General features: G+C 45.7%; 1 protein-coding gene across 6 annotated transcripts in view; it reads left to right on the top strand.

Annotated features, from left to right (window-relative positions):
* ACACA (acetyl-CoA carboxylase alpha) overlaps positions 1-17215 on the top strand; it is a 123069-nt gene that overhangs the window by 49400 nt on the left and 56454 nt on the right. For 5 of the 6 annotated variants that reach the window (XM_032201089.1, XM_032201087.1, XM_032201093.1 and 2 more), the window contains 8 exons: positions 33-122; positions 730-848; positions 8123-8146; positions 10739-10882; positions 11518-11614; positions 12945-13052; positions 15088-15144; positions 15460-15504. In XM_032201089.1, coding sequence (XP_032056980.1) covers positions 33-122; positions 730-848; positions 8123-8146; positions 10739-10882; positions 11518-11614; positions 12945-13052; positions 15088-15144; positions 15460-15504 — 684 coding nt within the window. The remainder of the gene's footprint in view (positions 1-32; positions 123-729; positions 849-8122; positions 8147-10738; positions 10883-11517; positions 11615-12944; positions 13053-15087; positions 15145-15459; positions 15505-17215) is intronic. The other variant, XM_032201090.1, reaches the window with a different exon arrangement.

Genomic DNA, 17215 nt, shown 5'->3' with positions numbered 1-17215 from the left:
CTTCTAACACTGCTTTATGTAATCTCTTCTAGAAACTCATTTTGTCAGAAACATCCATCTTCGATGTGCTACCCAACTTTTTCTACCACAGTAACCAGGTGGTAAGAATGGCAGCTTTAGAGGTGAGTTTTTTCCCACTGAAAAAATAAACATATTTTATTTTATTTTATTTTATTTTATTTTATTTTATTTTATTTTATTTTATTTTATTTTATTTTATTTTATTTTATTTTATTTTATTTTATTTTATTTTATTTTATTTTATTTTATTTTATTTTATTTTATTTTATTTTATTTTATTTTATTTTATTTTAATGTATCGGTGTCACCTTGCAAGATTGGGAGCTGTAGGTTGTGTGGAATCTGGCATAGCTGGAGTTTGGCATTTAACAGCATTAACATTCATAATTGGCTGAAGTTTCAGATACAAATTATCTTCTCTGCTTGAAGAAGATTTACATGGTTGAAAGGATTGAAGGTGAAGCTGCTGTCAGAGAATATGGTCGGCCCACCCGGTGCCTTGTGGTGATGGTTGTATGCTGCCAGCCTGGCCTTTCTCAAATAACAATACTTGACTTATTCTGGCTGGATTAGATTTCTATCTAGATACTCATTTGGAGGTATCTGTATTGTTTGTAATATTTTCAAGAGCTCTCCTGGTGTGTCATTTGTCTTCTTCCTCTGTGCCTCCGTAGCCTGGTTAAGCTGACTGGGTTTCTCTTTAACCAGGTGTATGTTCGAAGGGCTTACATTGCCTACGAATTAAACAGCGTCCAGCACCGCCAGCTGAAGGATAACACTTGTGTGGTGGAGTTCCAGTTCATGCTACCTACGTCCCATCCAAACAGGTCAGATCACATATTCAGGTGCCTTTGGGATCAGAGGTTTATAAGGAACTACGTGCTATCTTGGTGGAGAAAAGTTGGAATAGAAGTGGTAGAGAAATGGTTAGTTCCCGGTGCTTCAAATAAGCACAAATTGGTTAGGATAAAACCCTACATTACCCACCTCCTTCTCTTAAATTATTTAAAGCCACAGGAGCTGTGGGTAGTAGTTCCAGCAATTTGGATTCATTTAAATATAACACAGTTCTCATGTGTTCCAGTTTTCAGTTAAGCTTGTGTAGTAACTTTACTCTGTAACTTCAGTTCTAGCTGAATCCCGAGCTTTCTGAACGATGAGATTCCACACAGAGTAATCAGTAGTAGGAATTTTAATAAAGAACAGTCAAACAATCTCTGTCCTCTTTCTGCAGTGCTCCCCTGCCAGTTCTTTGTAACTGTTTGTGATTGGCTCTACTTTCAAACCTGGCTTTACTGGATAACGTGAATTTTTTTCATAGTGTAATAAGGACTGGCAGCCTTTGTTCGTTTGACACAAGAGACTGAGATATACATGCAAATGTGTATTATACAGAGATGTAAGAGCTGGCATACTTTGGTTTTCAGTCAGTATTTTTCAGAATGCATTTCTCATGATTACTGAATCTCAAAGTTGCAACCAAACCCATCAGCTGTTCCCTGCCCCCTTATAGACGGGTTGCATCTCCTAGCGTGTGCAAAGAGCATTTAAAAAACCCCTTGATTTTCAGAACTTTTTTAGCATCTGTCAGGTTAGTCGGTCCCGGTGGTTCTTCATTTCCAGTGGGACTCCAGGAGGATGTTTTGTTCCAGACGATTTTTGTCCCAGGCAGGGGACTGCTGGAGCCCAGCGGCGCAGCGAGTGGCCGTGGCCACCAGGTGCCACTGTTGGTCTGTGCTGGGTTGGCAGCATGGTTCCGTGCTATTTTCCTCCTTTGTTTCCAAGCATCTTTTTCCTTATTTTATTTTTGGTGGGGCTGGGCAATGGGGTCCAGTCTCGCTTCATTGAGAATCCATCAGTACATTTTATGAAATGGTTTTCAGAATCTGGTTTGCTAGAAATGAATGACTGTCCTCAACAAGCAGCACAAAACACTCATGATACAAATGGGACATGCATTTGGTCTCATCTGTTTTCTGCATCTCTAGAATATTTGTAAATAATTGCATACTATTTTTAGTGCCCCTTTATAATAATCTCTCTCTCTCCTTCCCATTCTTTCTCCGTTTCCTCTCTTTGCTAGTCTCAGTCACCTCTGTTGCTTGCGGGTTGTTTGGCCTGCCAGTGCTGACCACTGCTCTGTTACTGTGCACAAGCTTAATTGGACAAGGTCAGCTGGAAGATGAGAACTGTTACCTGCTTGGGGAACAGCTTCTTTGTCCTGAAATCTCCTCTCCCCTTTATGCTGAATTTGCTGTAGTAACGTCCTGAAGCTCAGTTCTGCTTCTCAACCATCGGCGGTGCTGATGGTTGAATGAAAATGCATTGCAGTCCTTGTGCAAAGGCAAGCAGACGTTGGGGACAAATTCGCTGCTTGCATAGGCAGGTTTGGTTCCTTGGAGTTGCACCTCGATCTGCTGGTGATGAATTTCACTCCTGTTGCTTAATGCAGCTGTTTGCAGTGTGTACCTCCTTGTGCAGCTATTGTGTGGCTGGGAGCTAAAGCACAACAGATAGCAGGATACCAAGGGAATCAAATTAGCACCGAGTGTGCAGATTTAAGCTCCCTGTGCAGGCAGTCCACAAGTTAATCCCAGGACACAGAGCACTGAAACCTCAAAACTCTGACGTTGTCTTGCTTGAGTCTTCTTTGTTGTTTTCGATGATGTTCTATCGAAAGTCCATCGTATGTTTTTCTGTATCTTCTGTAGCATGAACTCTTAGCCTGAAAAGCTAAAAACGCACTCTAAGGGCAAATCCCAAAGCCAAAATATCCCAGCTAACCGTGTAAAATGTCCCTGGAGGTTCTGCAGGGCTGGATCCCGGTGAACCAGAAATGGGCACCGCAGAACCCAGAGAGAGCATCCTGTTTTGGAGCTGGTGTTGTGTGATGCAGCACGTTTCTCAGCACTTGATCAGATATTTTTGAGCCCGGTTCCCTTTTTTGTCTGATTTCTGTGAATGCTCGAGAGTCTGAATTTTACCAGAGCAAATATTCATGGAGAGATAATTGCAAACTGATAGGGTTTTTGTAATTGTGGGATATTTAAATTCGATGTCAATGGTGTTTAACCCTGATGTGGCTTCACTTAATTGTAACGGAAACAGTCCCAGTCACTACTTCTGATCCGACTAGTCGCACCAGGCACTCAGACTTGGTGGTTTTGACCACTGAATGATGGCCATCAACTACCCGCAGTAAAGCTTTACATGGAAGCAGAGAGGAAAGAAAAACTGCTAAATCTAAATAACAAAATCATGGAAATGCAACCCGCTCCTGGTGGGATTTGTGGGCAGAAACCCATTTGGGAATTATTTGTTTAAATTAATAGAAAACACCCTGTTGTAAGAATCCCCACTGATCTTGATCGCAAGGGTAAGGCATAGGGAGAAGAACTTATAATTGAAACCACAGACAGCTTTATAGATCAAACCCATCAGCCCTTATTGCCCGGTGCAACCCGATGAGGAGCGCAGGGTAACCATCTGGTGCCTCTGGCAGTCAGTGGAGTTTCCCAGCCCTCTCCAAGCAGAGGCTGTCGCAGCAACCCGACCCAGAGGAGGTGACAGAGGGGTGTCTGCGGGATGCTGATCACCAGACGCTGCACTGAGAAGCTGCAGGTATCTGCCACGCTCTGCCAGCCCTGCTGCAAACAAACACTGACGTGCGGAGCCCCTTGCAGCAGGATAACCTCGTTGGGATGGCCTCCTTCTGTTGCCTGGAGTCCTGGTGAGAAAAAATGGGAGAAAGAACCGAGCCCTGCTCTGAGACGTTCTTCGCCTCCCTCTTGTTCTGCCTGCCCTGCTGAGATGGGAAGCCGGGGGAATATTGACTGGTGTTTGGAGAGTTCAGCTCCCTTTGTGAGAATGGCAGGCCAGGTGATGGATGCTGAAAGGCCTTTTGGAGGTGTTGGGCACATGAAACAGCGCTCGCCTATTCTTAACTTAAAATCTCCTGTTCAAAGAAACATTGTGTGTCTGCTCGAAGAAGAGGAAGAGGGAATTACAGAGCGTTTTCAACAGAAGTTTTTTTTTTTTCTAATAATCCTACTCTCCTGCTTTCAAACAGCCTTTCTTATGGCTGAGGCTGTAAGGTTTAAATTGAACTGGGACATTGTCCACTGCGGGTAGTTTTTGAAGCCTGCTGCAGCATCGTGCTGCTGCACTGCTCCTCCTGAAGCATCCCCTTTTCTCCAGCTCGCTGCCTTCCCCCGGCCAGGCTGCGCAGCTGCTCTCTTGATCTTCCCTTCCCTAGCAGCAGCTGTGCTGGGGGACCAGGAGGGAAGAGCTCAGGAAGATTTGTTCCAGCAAAGCACGCCGCTCTGTCACACGCTGAGGCAATTGCTGACAAGGGTGACATAAAAATGCTGGATGTGTCTATTTTGGGGGATGGCAACGACAACAGAGGGCTCTGCCTCCCGCCTGTGTTCAGCCCCAAATGGAACTGAAGAGCAGCCCAGGCTCTTTTGTTCACTCCGATGCCTTACCCTTGCCTTCCCGATCCCTCTGTGCACTGAGCCCGTGCCGTGCTTTGTCCCCTGCTGCCACATTTGGCCCTGGGATGTCCTGGGCACCTCAAACCAGGGCATATCCCTGGGAGGTGGAGGTGAAGGGAAGTTTTAGCAGCGCAGGTTCTCTCTGGATATGCTCCAAGCCACCAAAGCCTTTAAAATTTGATAATCGGCTTACTTAGCTTTAAAGCAAGTTTTACTGTCACAACTTGATAGACAGATTGTCCAGTTACCCCGAATTTGGAGCTGGGAACGCAGACGGCTCAGCAAACAGGGGCATGTGGGCAAGTGCCTTAGGTTGGTCTGGGCTGAATTCCTTCTTGGGACTGCGTTCTGCTGTCCTTGATACGTCCAAGGGTGGAATTTAGGTCTAGTCAGTAGCTGCCTGGTATTTCCAAGGGTCTCAGTTTAAATGTCTCAACTATCTCGTGCTTGTTTTTGCCCGATACCTCCTCTTCCTGTGCTTGTGGATGTTTGTTGACACCCTACCTGGACTTTGCTGTTGCTGATTTCAAGGCTTAAGAGTGGTGCATGACTTCTCCCTGGCTGTCTCTTGATGTTTTATCATCTATGGAGTACTTTGGTTGTTCCTTTTTGTCAGCCTCTGCCTTAGCCTTCAGCTTGAAACCATTTTGAAGGCTGAACGCCAAATTTCATTCTGCTGTTTCCAAACAGTGCTTTTTACAGAATAACCAGAAACCAGAACTTGATTGCGCTTAGAGCAGTGCTTGTAGGTGCCTTCCTCGTTAGGTTGCTATAACGATAGAAAATTGGGATTTCTGACCAAGTGAAATAATTTCCTGTGGACTTAGAGAGATGCTACGAGAGCTTCCTGCAGCACTCGTGGGCTTCCCAGCACCGAAGCAGCCGCCCTGCTTCGGGCTCTGGCTGCAGGAGCCCGGAGACCCGAGCACACAACTGGAAGCCTGTCAGTAGGTAGCCCCAGGTCCCCTCCTTGTTGCGGGAGGCTGATATCAGAGGGAGGAGGGGAAAATGACTCCAGGCCACCTGTAAATCCCCGCAGCTCGTGCTGAGGGTTTGATGTTAATTAGACAGCAGGCAGCAGTAATGTGCTGCAGCTCCCTTGGCTTGTCTGCTTCGGAAAGGGCAAAATCTTCCAGCAGAGCAAAGAAGGGGCTGTGGAAGGGGCAGCAAACTGAATGGAACGATGATAATTTTATGCAAATTGGACTTCAGGAGCGGATTCAGCTTGGCTGAATCACAGAGGGAGCAGAAGAATAAGGAAAGAAAGAGGGAGAGGAAAAACCCAATCAAAATGAATGGTTCGAGGCACGTTTCGCAGCCTTCTGTTTAGATTCTTCTGCAGAAATGAAGGAACATAAGAGGAACGCCACTGGTCACAGCCAGTGGAATTGCTCTTTCTCCTGTGGTACCGCTGGTAATAACTACAAGTGGGTTATTCAGCCGACCTCTGCTGGTTCTGCTTTGCTGCCTGATTTCAAAGCCCTGCCCTGCGCTGCGCTCGGCCACAGCTCGCTGCGCCCGCGGTGCTTTGCATGCGCTGCCACGTCCAGAGGGGAGCTCCCTTGGTTAAGGGGAAAAAAAGCGGGGGGTGGCCAGGGGAAACGGCTGTGGGTTCAAGCAGGAGGGGCGGGAAGGAGCCGAGGGGGCTTTTGTTTGTTTGCCTGGGCAGAGTGGCTGCAACCTGGAGCATGCGGTGCGGAGCGCGTTCCCAGTGAGCTCAGCTTCCCTGCTGCACGAGGGCCTTTGTAAAGAAGAGAAGGGAGCAGGATTGGGGCTGGGGTGCTGGAAAGGCTTCTGGTCCTGCCATCAGCTGTGTGTGCTGGGGGTGGGAGTGCTGCTGGGGCTTCACCGTGGGCTGTGCTTGCATCAGCCCCTTGCCTCCTAGCACATCTCGGTGGCAGGAGACACCCAGCTCCGGGGGCCAAGGAGGCTGCGGATCTGGGGTGACCCAGCCAGGGCACTGCTCTGCATCCTGCCCACACCTCTGCCCCTGCCTCGCCTCTTTTCATCACTGCAATTCTCACCAGAACCTCTTCACCTCTATCCTGAGTGGCTCGAGAGCAGTTTCTCGAGCAAGGCTGCAGGGCATTCATTTTGAGACAAAAATGCTGTTTTTTTTTTTATTTTTTTTATTTTTTTTAGCTTTTCTGAAAGCATTCCAGGGACTGCTGCACCAGGTGTAGGAGCTGCCAGTCCTCTCCAGACTATTTTTTCCAGCTGGAGTAGATCACATGCAGCTTTCCCACCCTTTACCAGGATAATAAATAAATAAATCTCCTCCCCTGAGGCCCTGTCCCTTTCAGTCTTAACAATAGGCTCTTCAGCACAGTGTCTCTCCCCCCAGCTCCAAATGAAACTAAATAATTTTGTTATTTACCATCAAATAGGTAAGTTTTCAGCCCAGTTTGTGCTTTCTCCTATATGGCTTAAGGAAATCACGGGAACTTGTTCCCCTGTGAGCAGTGCACCAAACACACAACCCCACAGTGAACACGACTCTCCCATGACAAAACCAGGTTGTGATACAGGCAGTGTATTTAGGACCGTGACCGTGGAAATACACTGGTCACTGCACACTAGGACTTCATGCCCAGTAACTTGAGGGTTCTGCCTTTTTTAGGGGTGTTCAGAAGGTGGGAGGTTTGTTCTCCCACAGGTTTCTGCAGGGCAGGACCCATGTCCAGTTACACGCTCCCTGAAGCTTTGCTTTCAATCCCTTTGTGTTTGCCAATCTCTGCACAAGCCTCCCGTGTGCATGTGTGTTTTTTTCAGTTTAATTTTTACTAATTTGAATGCCAGATCGCAGCAATTCCTGCATCTTGCATGGAGTGACGTGCTACCTCGTGCTGCTGTGAGTGTAGCCAGCATGGCCAGCCTGCGCCGTCCTCGTGCTGTTGTGCCCCTCACCTCCTTCCCTGTGTGCATCGCTCAGCCCCCGTCTTCATGCAATCATCTGAAGGGGTTTGGACTGACCTTAAAAAAAGGAACGTGAAAATTTTCCTAAAGTCAGCCTCAGGTTCTGCTTGTTCTTTCTGGTGCTCAAGGCCTCGGACGCTGAGAATGCCAAGCGCCACGTGGTGTGTCTGTGTGCGTTTGCTTTGGTACCGCGTTGTTGTGGGGGCCAGCGTGGGGGCTGCTGCTTGATGTGGTGGTTTGGCAATGAGGATTTGGCTTCGTTTTCTGGACCTGGTGTTCCCACGGACTGCTGTCACCTCTTGCATCTGCGCTGCTCTTCTGCCAGGGGGGCCACGCTCCCCGCCTGGTCCTGCTTGGGGAGCTCGCGTGGTGTACGCACAGGGCTGGAAGGTGGTGCAACCAAAGAGATGCTGTAGAGGTGCAGGTGCCTTGCAAACCCAGTTCCTGGTATGTATTATCTGCATGTCACCTGCATGGCCTGTGCTTCTCCCCGTGGCGGGCGAGGTCAGGTGGTGGGTGCCTTCTCAGGGTCAGTGACAGGGAGTCCTGCCGAATACCTGCTGGTTGATGACAAATTTGGGTTCAGTAAACTGTAAACTTGTTGCTGGGCTGTGTATCAGCTCGATGATAGTTCTTGATGATGGCTTTCACTAACCAATCTGTAACTAACTGTGGTTGTTTGATTACAGAGGGAACATCCCCACGCTAAACAGGTATGGTACTCGTCATCTTTTAAAATTTGAAAAGAAAGACTAGAACAAATAGCCTAATACTTACTGTTTTAACATGTTTTGTTTTAGTACCCTTCTCTTCACTTGGGAAGCTCTCAAACATAACTCCTTTTTCTTTCCCTTTTCCTCTCCCTTTGTTTAAAACATGTTTTCAGCTTTCCTTTACCCTTTAAAAGCAGCTTTGCATGCAGCAATCTTTCCAATTAAATTTGCCAGGTGACTCGGTTCACCTGCAGTACGATACACAGCTCTTTTTTGGGTCTCTCCTGTTTGGAAGTGGATTCCCAGCTGCTGACCCTCTGGTAGGGTGTCCCAGTGAAAGAGGGGTTTGCTTCTAGCTGGTAGCATACCTGTTGCTGCTCTGGTTTCTTGCAACTAGCTTAGAATTTGTCGAGGCTGTCTCACCTCTCTCATGCCATAGATGAATCTACATCTCAAACAGCTGACAGCATGTTTTGTTGTGTTTTGGATGCTAATTTTTCCTCCCATGTCTCAGTTGGAAAGTATTTCTTGTTTTAAATAATACATGAAAAATGTCTGCTGTCTTTCTGTTTAGTTACTGTTCTGTGATATTTTTTGTATTAGTTGTAAGAAATGTACACCAAGGCATGTCCTGAAAAATGTTTCTCTTTCAAAACATGAATACCTATTATTTATTACAGCTTACAAGCCTATTTAGGGTAAAATAGTAAAAATGGGCTTGAAAGTCTCATGGGTCTTAATCAGAGATAAATTACGAAAACACGGAGTGACTTTAACCACGGAGAGCTATTAATCACACCGATGATACTTTAGACTGCTAACAGTATACCGAGGGCCATGTCACAATGCTTTGCTCTATATGAAAGGAAAAAAGACTTAATAAAGGCAGGAAAAGCAGTGTCAGCAGTCCAAACAGAAGTTTGGTGCTGGGTCTGGGCTGACCGCAGTGCCACAAGCAGCACGAGCTCAGCACAGCGGATGAGCACCTTGTGTCTTCAGGAGCTGTAAATCAAGCAGGTGCTGTGCCGAATCAGTGCCCTGATGCCTTCCCGTTACCTTCTGCCTACTGTGGCACCAGCTGAGGCTGAAGGCTGACTTTGGTGACATCTTCCTGCGCCCTGGGGAGAAGGCAGCAAGGGCAGGAGCAGCTCTGTGCCGCATGGTGCTGCCGTGAGCCAGCTCGGCTCTCCTCTCACAGCAAGCCTGGAAGTCTCACCGTGTTGCAGGGAGCTTTTGAAGTAGGCCCCTCTGTGAATTCAGATGAGTCTGGAGAGCCCAGTTCAGAAATTAGAAATAATTATTGCCCCTTACTACAGAGAAGGCAAAACTCAGCTCCGGTAGGTAGAGGAAGGGAGCCCGGTTAGCTGCAGCTCGCCTTGTGCGGGCTGCGTGAGGAGCTGCCTCTGCTCGTCTAGACCATGTTGTTGTGGGTCTGTAAGGAAAACAAATAAAAATACCCAGAACAGCACAAACTATTTCACAGCAGGTGTTTGCTGCCAGAGCCACTGAAGTGTAGGAGAGGTCAGCGATTCTTCAATCCGCCCAGGACCTTGCCCTCTCCCAGCTGACCGTGGCAGGGAGCTGTGCTCCTGCTGTAAAGAGAAGGAAGCCACTCTCACTTCGTGCCCTCCTCTGCCTTTGTGTAGGTTGTCCCAGTCCTCATTTAGCTAAGGAACGGGTCCTGTGCGAGCGGTGTGGTAGCTGTGGTGCATCGCAGTGCTTGGGTAGCAGCCCTACAGGCACGAGTACCAGAATAGGAAGAGACTTACCTGGAGGGCACTGGGTTTGGAGCTCTGCCTTGCTCCATAAAATAGATGTGTTCTGTGGCCAACTGCTCGTATTTAAAAGCTGCTACCTTTTAGCCATCAAAACTAAGCAAAATAAAAGGGTTGCAGTATTTTCAAAGTCTATGTTAAACCAGATGAAAGAGCACGTTACTTTGGAAACTGGAAAACACCCTTATAGGACCTTATTTAGGGTAGGAGTACCAGGGTGAGACTAGAAAATCCTGCTTCAAGTATAGGATTTTAGAGAGGATTTTTAAAATTTTTTAAAATAGGATTTTAGTGCGCCACCCTGCATCTGAGGAGCATAAATTGTAGCATGGCTAGAAAAATTGTGGAAGCAATAAGCAAATATGGCTTAGTGCACTTCGACCTAATTTGTAAAGATGCACTAAAGCTTTGAAGTGTCAAAAATCTTTCTTGCTTAGTTCAGTATTCCACACGTAAAGCAAAATCTGCACATACAGGAGGAAAAATGCATTCAGCTTTGCAGTCGTAATTCACCTGTCATCAATAAACTCCCTTTAGAAGCACTTGTTCCAAAGGTTTGTAACATTATTTCCCACCTTTTCCTGTTCCTGTACGTCTGGGAGGACGTCCAGGTAAGAGCATCCATGGCACCAGACACACGCCAGCACTGCAGGGCCGCAGGAGAAGGCAGCCCAGCAGGTCTGGCGTGCTGGGAATCTGACAAACCGTGCCACAGCTACACGGGATAAGCAGCCACAATTCAGTGGCCAAAGCAAACGAATGTGCTCAGATGTTTTTCCTCTGCCACTGACTGTCACCTTCTTGCATTGCCGTTTAGAATGTCCTTCTCTTCCAACCTCAACCACTACGGGATGGTCCACGTCGCCAGCGTGAGTGACGTGCTGCTGGACAACTCCTTCACCCCGCCGTGCCAGCGGATGGGTGGAATGGTCTCCTTCCGCACCTTCGAAGATTTTGTCAGGTACGTGGGGAAGGGGGACGGCTCTTGGTGTCACCAGCTTCCTAGGTGGGCCCAAAGGGAACCGAGCAAAACCTTTGCCACTGTCTAGAGTCGGGTTTGGAGTGGTCCCAAGCTCGTTTGTTAAGCTTTTGGAGTGTCGAGTGGTTGTTTGGATGCCCTCGTCTGTCCCCATGAGAATAACTCAAAGTTTCAGGCTGCTGGGAGAGCACTTTGCAGCCGGAAGGATCAGCATCTTGAATTTCTGCTGACTGGAGATCATTTGCAAGCATGCTGATTTCCAGGGCTTTTGGTCATGCATATATATGTGGGAGGATGGTTCCTTTATGCTTTCAACTTCTTAGGGGTAGGCAAAAAAACAAAACCAACCGAACAGCAGAGCTCCTAGCAGTCAGGAGTGCCTGCAACCATACGATCTGTGGCGATGTGACGAGTGTTTGAAGATCTAGGCTCTGCTTTTGTTTGAGGGGTGGAGGAGGTACTGCCTCCTCATCTTTTGAGTTTCAGTCCTGCAAAGAGAAGGAGTACTTTTCCCTCCCTCCCCCCTTACCGGTGTGATTTGTGGATTTTAGTGCCGTATGCTTGCAGTGAGCCAGCAGCAGTGTGTTTGTGACTAATACTTCTCTGGTGTATTTCAGAATCTTTGATGAAGTGATGAGTTGTTTCTGCGACTCTCCTCCCCAGAGCCCAACCTTCCCTGAAGCTGGCCATGCTTCCTTGTACGATGAAGACAAGGTACTGTAATTTTTTTCTCTTGAGGTTGATCTCAGTTTGGAAATGGACGGCGTGCAGAATGCTGCAATGACTGCAGGCTAGATACTTTTCACTTGTTGGAGTGCTGGAAGCAGGAGTTAAGAGCTTTATGTATTTATGTATGTGATTTGTTTGCTTGTTCACAGCAGGTGAATAAAAGTAGGTGGCCATTTCCTGACTCTGTTCTAAAGCTACATCCACATTTCTTATTCTCCATGTAAATTCAGATTGTTGCTTTTAACCTCAGCAGAATTGCTGGCTCTGTGGCAGCGTTACTGAGAGTTTAGGCCACGAGTAGGTCTCCAGGCCTTCTCTGTGCCTTGCTGTACTGAACTACGTGTGCTGCAGCCTTTACTTTAAGTCTGACTTGCTGTGTTTTCTGTCTTACACTCTTCCTAGTCACGTTACATTCGGATTCTTCCTACTCCTCTGCCTCTTAGAACTGTTTTTAGGAAGAAAAAGAGAGTGAACCCCCTACAAGTTCTGCACTGATGCGGAGAGCAGGTGCAGAGGAAGCAGATGGTTTTAAATCCTTGGTGACAGAAGAAGTGCTGTCCTTAGTGACACAGGTAGCTGCTCCACTGCTCCGTCCTGCCTCCCAGCAGCTGCAAGCTCTGCTGGAATGCCGTCTGTGTTCAGAGCAGGGCTCAGTTTAAAACTTACCCATTGCTCTTGATGTGTATAAGCACTGTAGCCTTGTTTGAGAATATTGCTGTCAGCTGCAATGTCTGTCTCTACCCCCCCCTCACCTCACCAAGGAAAATTTCCTGTTCGTATTCAGTTTTTCAGAGTTAACTGCAAGATCTTGAATACTGAATTTGTCATTTCTTGAAGCTTGAATGTAATTGATGCTTCCACATTATTTCATTTTATAGTAGATAGGAAAACACACAATGTTTTGCTCTTACACTTTGAATTTGCCTAATTTCATTACCTTTCGAGATGCCGAAGTCCTCTTATGCCCTGCCTGTACTGCATCTCATAAAGAGAGGCCCTGACCCTGCATTCTTTTTGCATCCAAATGAAGCACACTTGAGTTTGCCAAGTCAGATGTGACCATCAGAATTGGATCCTCTGAAGCTGCTGTTTGTGGACGTTAACACTTACTGCTGTGAAATTATGAATCCATGAGGCTGCTTGGTCAAGGATGTTCCCTCGTATTTTTCCTGACTTTAGAGCAAGCTCTGCTGAAGTCGTTCCTTTCCTATGGGACCCATGTTTTAGAGTTGTGTTTGAGGAGCCTCTTTTGACAATGCCTACTTGTTATGCTGTTAACAATTTATTTATGGAGGGTATTTTCTTTAAATCGCAGGCCGCCCGTGAGGAGCCCATTCACATTCTTAATGTTGCTATTAAAACTGACAGCGATGTTGATGATGATGGGCTGGCAGCCATGTTCAGGGAGTTCACACAGAGCAAGGTAAGTCACCTCAGTTCTTTCTCTCCAGAACACCTAACTGCACAGGACAGCTCGCTCTGCTTTGGGAAAAGTCAGCATTCTCCTCAGATACTTTTTTCCGAAGTAAATAAATAAATACAGCAGTTACTTTCTTAATTTATCCCATCTAAAATCTTACCACTTATTTGACTGGATGTAGCTACACCCATCTGAAGCCTCCAGGATAGGCCATGAAAAAAAACACACAACAAGCTTTGTTTCTCTTTGCTGTTCTTAATGGTCCGTTCTAATCCATCAGCTCAGGACTTTTTCCCTTTTAATTTGTGATAGGCTAAGAGACCTTAAAGGATTTAAATGCATCTGGTGGTGTTTCTGTCACAAGGTGGAGTTGATTTGGTATGTTTTGTTGCTCCTTCATAAAAGCATGGGGTTCCCTTCCGAGTACCAAGAGTTACTCCTGTGGTCACTTGTGAGGAAGCCTGTGCTGGGGACAGCCTCTGTGTCCACTCTGCCCTCTAGTGCCTGCCTTCCCTTGCTTTTCCTCACTGGTACAAAGAACTCAGAGCTTGTTGGTATGAAGAGCACACCAGGCAGTGGGACCTGCTGCACCCACGGCACCTGAAACGGCTCTGGGAGCACTGAGAGGCTTTTTTCTAACTTCACTTCCCATTGTGGGATGGGGTAATACATCTGCAGGAAGGAGGGGTTCCAAAATGGGACTTGTTTCTACTCGGCTTCAGCAGCTTCCTGTCTCTTTAAGCAAAGAAAATAATCAAATATAAAAATTAAAACTAGTTCTGCTTTTCATCTGCTTGATCATGCTCCAGGCGTTTTATGGGAGGGGATAAAAGGAAAGGAATAAAAAAAAAAAATCCAAAACACATTAAACTATCAAATAGGTTGATCCAAATTGTCCAAATAATCTTCTAGTCCCAGCATGTTGTGTGTGTTTTTTTTAATAGAAATTAGGATCATATACTTGTAAATGACTTGTGGAGGAGATTGAGGCAGTCAGTGTAAATGGAGTTTCTCCAGGTGCTGATGGCTAATCGCTCTGTAATAGCTGTGGACTTGCTGTGAGACCCACATTATTACGATGTAATCAGAATCCTGTTGCTATGCTGTTATTGTCTGCCACTTGTGGAATTTTAAAAGCAATAACAATTTTTGCTTTTTAAATCATGGCATTATTAAAGTTATTTTCTTCCTCTTGCCATGAATATCGGCACTGATGCTCATTTTCAAAGGGCTTAACCTTAGTAAAACATTTCAGTCTGTGCCGAAAGGGGTTGTTTTGTTCCTGGTCTGGCTGAGCTCTTGCTTCTTTTTTGTTCTTCTTCTTTTCTATTTCTTTTGGTTTTCAATTGGAAAAAGGAGAAGAAAGAAAAAAGTTTTACAAAGAGGGGCAAAACTACCATTTTTAACATTTAGAAAAGAGCAGTGATGTGGCAAATACTGATGGCACCGTTCATTTGAAATGTGGCCGTATGGAATTTGTTCAAGAAGTAACCAGAATGGGCATTCACTGGTAGATCTGTAAACTACATAAAACTTACAGTTCATCACCTTTGTAATACTGACACATCCGTCCTTTGGTCAGGGTTGTTGGTGTGCTGTTTGTGCCAAAGTCAAGTATGTGGTACGTGCTTTCTTGGGTCAGTTCCTATCATTTCCCATGGCCTTACCTTGTGCTCTCTTCAGAAAGTAATCTTTGCAGAAAAAAAGCAACAACTTTGGCAAATGAATGAGAGGATGTCCTGCAAGACTTGCAACTAACTCTTCTGCATAACTTGTTAGCAAGGATCAGCTGGAAGACTTTGTCCTTGTAATTTGGTTACTTAGCTCTTCAGCTTTGATATATTTACTTGTGTGTGGTGCCACGCAATCATCAGGTGAGGAATTGTAGCTATGAGTAGACCAAAATGGACTGAAAACTTAACAGCAGAGATGCAGAAGGATCTGTAGAGCTTCTGTTGTTTACAGAAAACTTTCATGTGTTTTTGCTATGTTCCTTTCTGTTGATCTCAGTCTCCCTTCCTTCTTTGCCCTTTTGCAGAAATCGGTCCTGATTGAACACGGGATTCGGAGACTGACTTTCCTTGTAGCACAAAAGGTATTGTCGTATCCCTCATGCTGCTCAGCACTCTTTGGTTACTGGCTCATAATGGCACCAACGTTTGTTGTATTTTTCATAAATTAAATACTTTGTTAACTATACTTAGTTCTGACTTCACTGGTTTTGTTCTCTAAAATTTGAAATTGTTTTGATGAATTTGCTTAAGAAAATTAATTTACAATTGTAAACAATCTTGGCACCTCTTGTATTCTTGAATTAATTCATTTTTGATTTTCATTCTAATTGCTAGCTTTCTTCTGCTTTTTTTTTTTTTTTTTTCTTCTTCCTGTGTTTGTGTGTTTCGCTTGTAAGGACTTCAGGAAACAGGTCAACTGTGAGGTGGATCAGAGATTTCATGTAAGTAAAAAAAGGGTCTAGAACATGGTGGTATTCTTGATCTGAGGCCAAGAGACACGTAAGTGACTCTGGGCTTCTCGTTTGTTTCTTAGTCAGGCATTTGATGGCAACACTGGTGTCAGAGTTAAGTGAAGTGTTTAAATGCAGGAGTGGGCCTCTTGCATTCAGTGGGCCACTCACATGCTGAAGTGTCTCTCATTATCTGACTAACCCCATGACTGACACATTGGTAAAGATCTTCATTGTTTCAATATTGTTCTGTATTCTAAAATGTAATTAGAAAAATTTGTATTTCGTACCTAGCGTGGTGATTTCCTTAGTCTTCTTACTGATTTTAAAATAGCTCAGAGGAGTGACTGAAGTGACTTGCTAAATTTTGCATAATGACTTGGTGCAGGGGAATACATCTGGTGCTTTTGCTGCTATGAATTACTTCTTTCCCCTGGGTTTGGCATCGATGGGGGTTAGTTTGGCCCTGTTTTCAAGGTGGCAGTGTAAAGCATAAACAGGGTTTTCATCCCCTCTGTACCTGTTTTACAACTCTGGAGGTTGTAAGGAGTCTTGAAAGTGCAAGAAATTTGTCCTGTACTTAACAAACCTGGTATAGCCAGCATGTCACTGCGTGGGAGTCCCTGTCCACGGTGCAGATGCAGATGGGTATTGATGAGCAGCTTGGGTAGGAAACTGGCCTCCTTGGAGAAGTGGTGGGACCCTAAGCCAGAAACGCCAACCTGAGATGGGAAAAAAGGCAGTTTCAGAGAACTGAATTGATACATGGGTAATACAAACCAAAAGCCTGTGAAGAAGCTCTGTAGCACGTATCAGCCATCAGACTTTACCCGACTCAGATCTCTTTGCCCTGAGCTGCCGCGTGGCGCCAGGCGCTGTCAGGATGCTCCTGGCTCCTCAGGCAGAGGACACGCCGTGGTGTGTCGGCTGTCTGCAAAGTTCCTGGAGTACCTCTGGGGTCCTTAGTGAGTGTCAGTCTTTATTACTATCTCCTATTCTATTCCACTTATTACTGGACCAACTATTAACTTAGCTAGGGCCTGGGCTAGGGTTTGTTTTTGTTTTAATTACAGTCTATATAATTAGTTCCCAGCATGTTGAGGTAATAGAGAGTTGCTCCAGCAAGCTTCCAATTTCCTCATCTCATTAGGTTTTTAACGTGATTATTAGTATAATAATCAACTATGATGATTTCTGTTGTAGCTTTTCACATTCTGCGATTTGCAGGGTGTCTTGATTGGCTAATTTAGGCAAATTATTTTGATTGTCTTGATGATGGTTGGTTGATTAGAACACAGCAGGGGTATAATTCTTCTGCCTAGGAAATGGAGCACTCTTTTGGATTTTGGTACCAGAGCACCGAGAATTTTTGTGTGTGTGCACATCTAATTATTATATTTGCCCACAACACCAGTCAAATGCCTTGAAAGCAATTACATTAGGGATACAATGAGCATGGACGACGTTAGGAGAAATTGGCAGCATGCAGGGGGCGTACAGGTAGGAGGGATTTGGAAGAGAGAGGAGGAACATGAAGTGTCCTCTGCGTGCTGGTTCGGTCAGAGTACAGCCGATCCTCGCGGCCTCACCTCTGTGCCTGTTGCCTGAACTTTCAGGCAGGTTTTCCTGAACTGCTGCCTAGTCTGAAAGGCACACTGCAGTCAAACACAGGTTGTTTTGTTCAGCTGAGAGCTATCAGGTG

Source organism: Aythya fuligula, chromosome 20 (assembly GCF_009819795.1).
Source record: "Aythya fuligula isolate bAytFul2 chromosome 20, bAytFul2.pri, whole genome shotgun sequence".
NCBI lineage: Eukaryota > Metazoa > Chordata > Aves > Anseriformes > Anatidae > Aythya > Aythya fuligula.
Note: the sequence above shows the minus strand (reverse complement) of the source record. Positions and strands in the feature narration are given on the sequence as shown.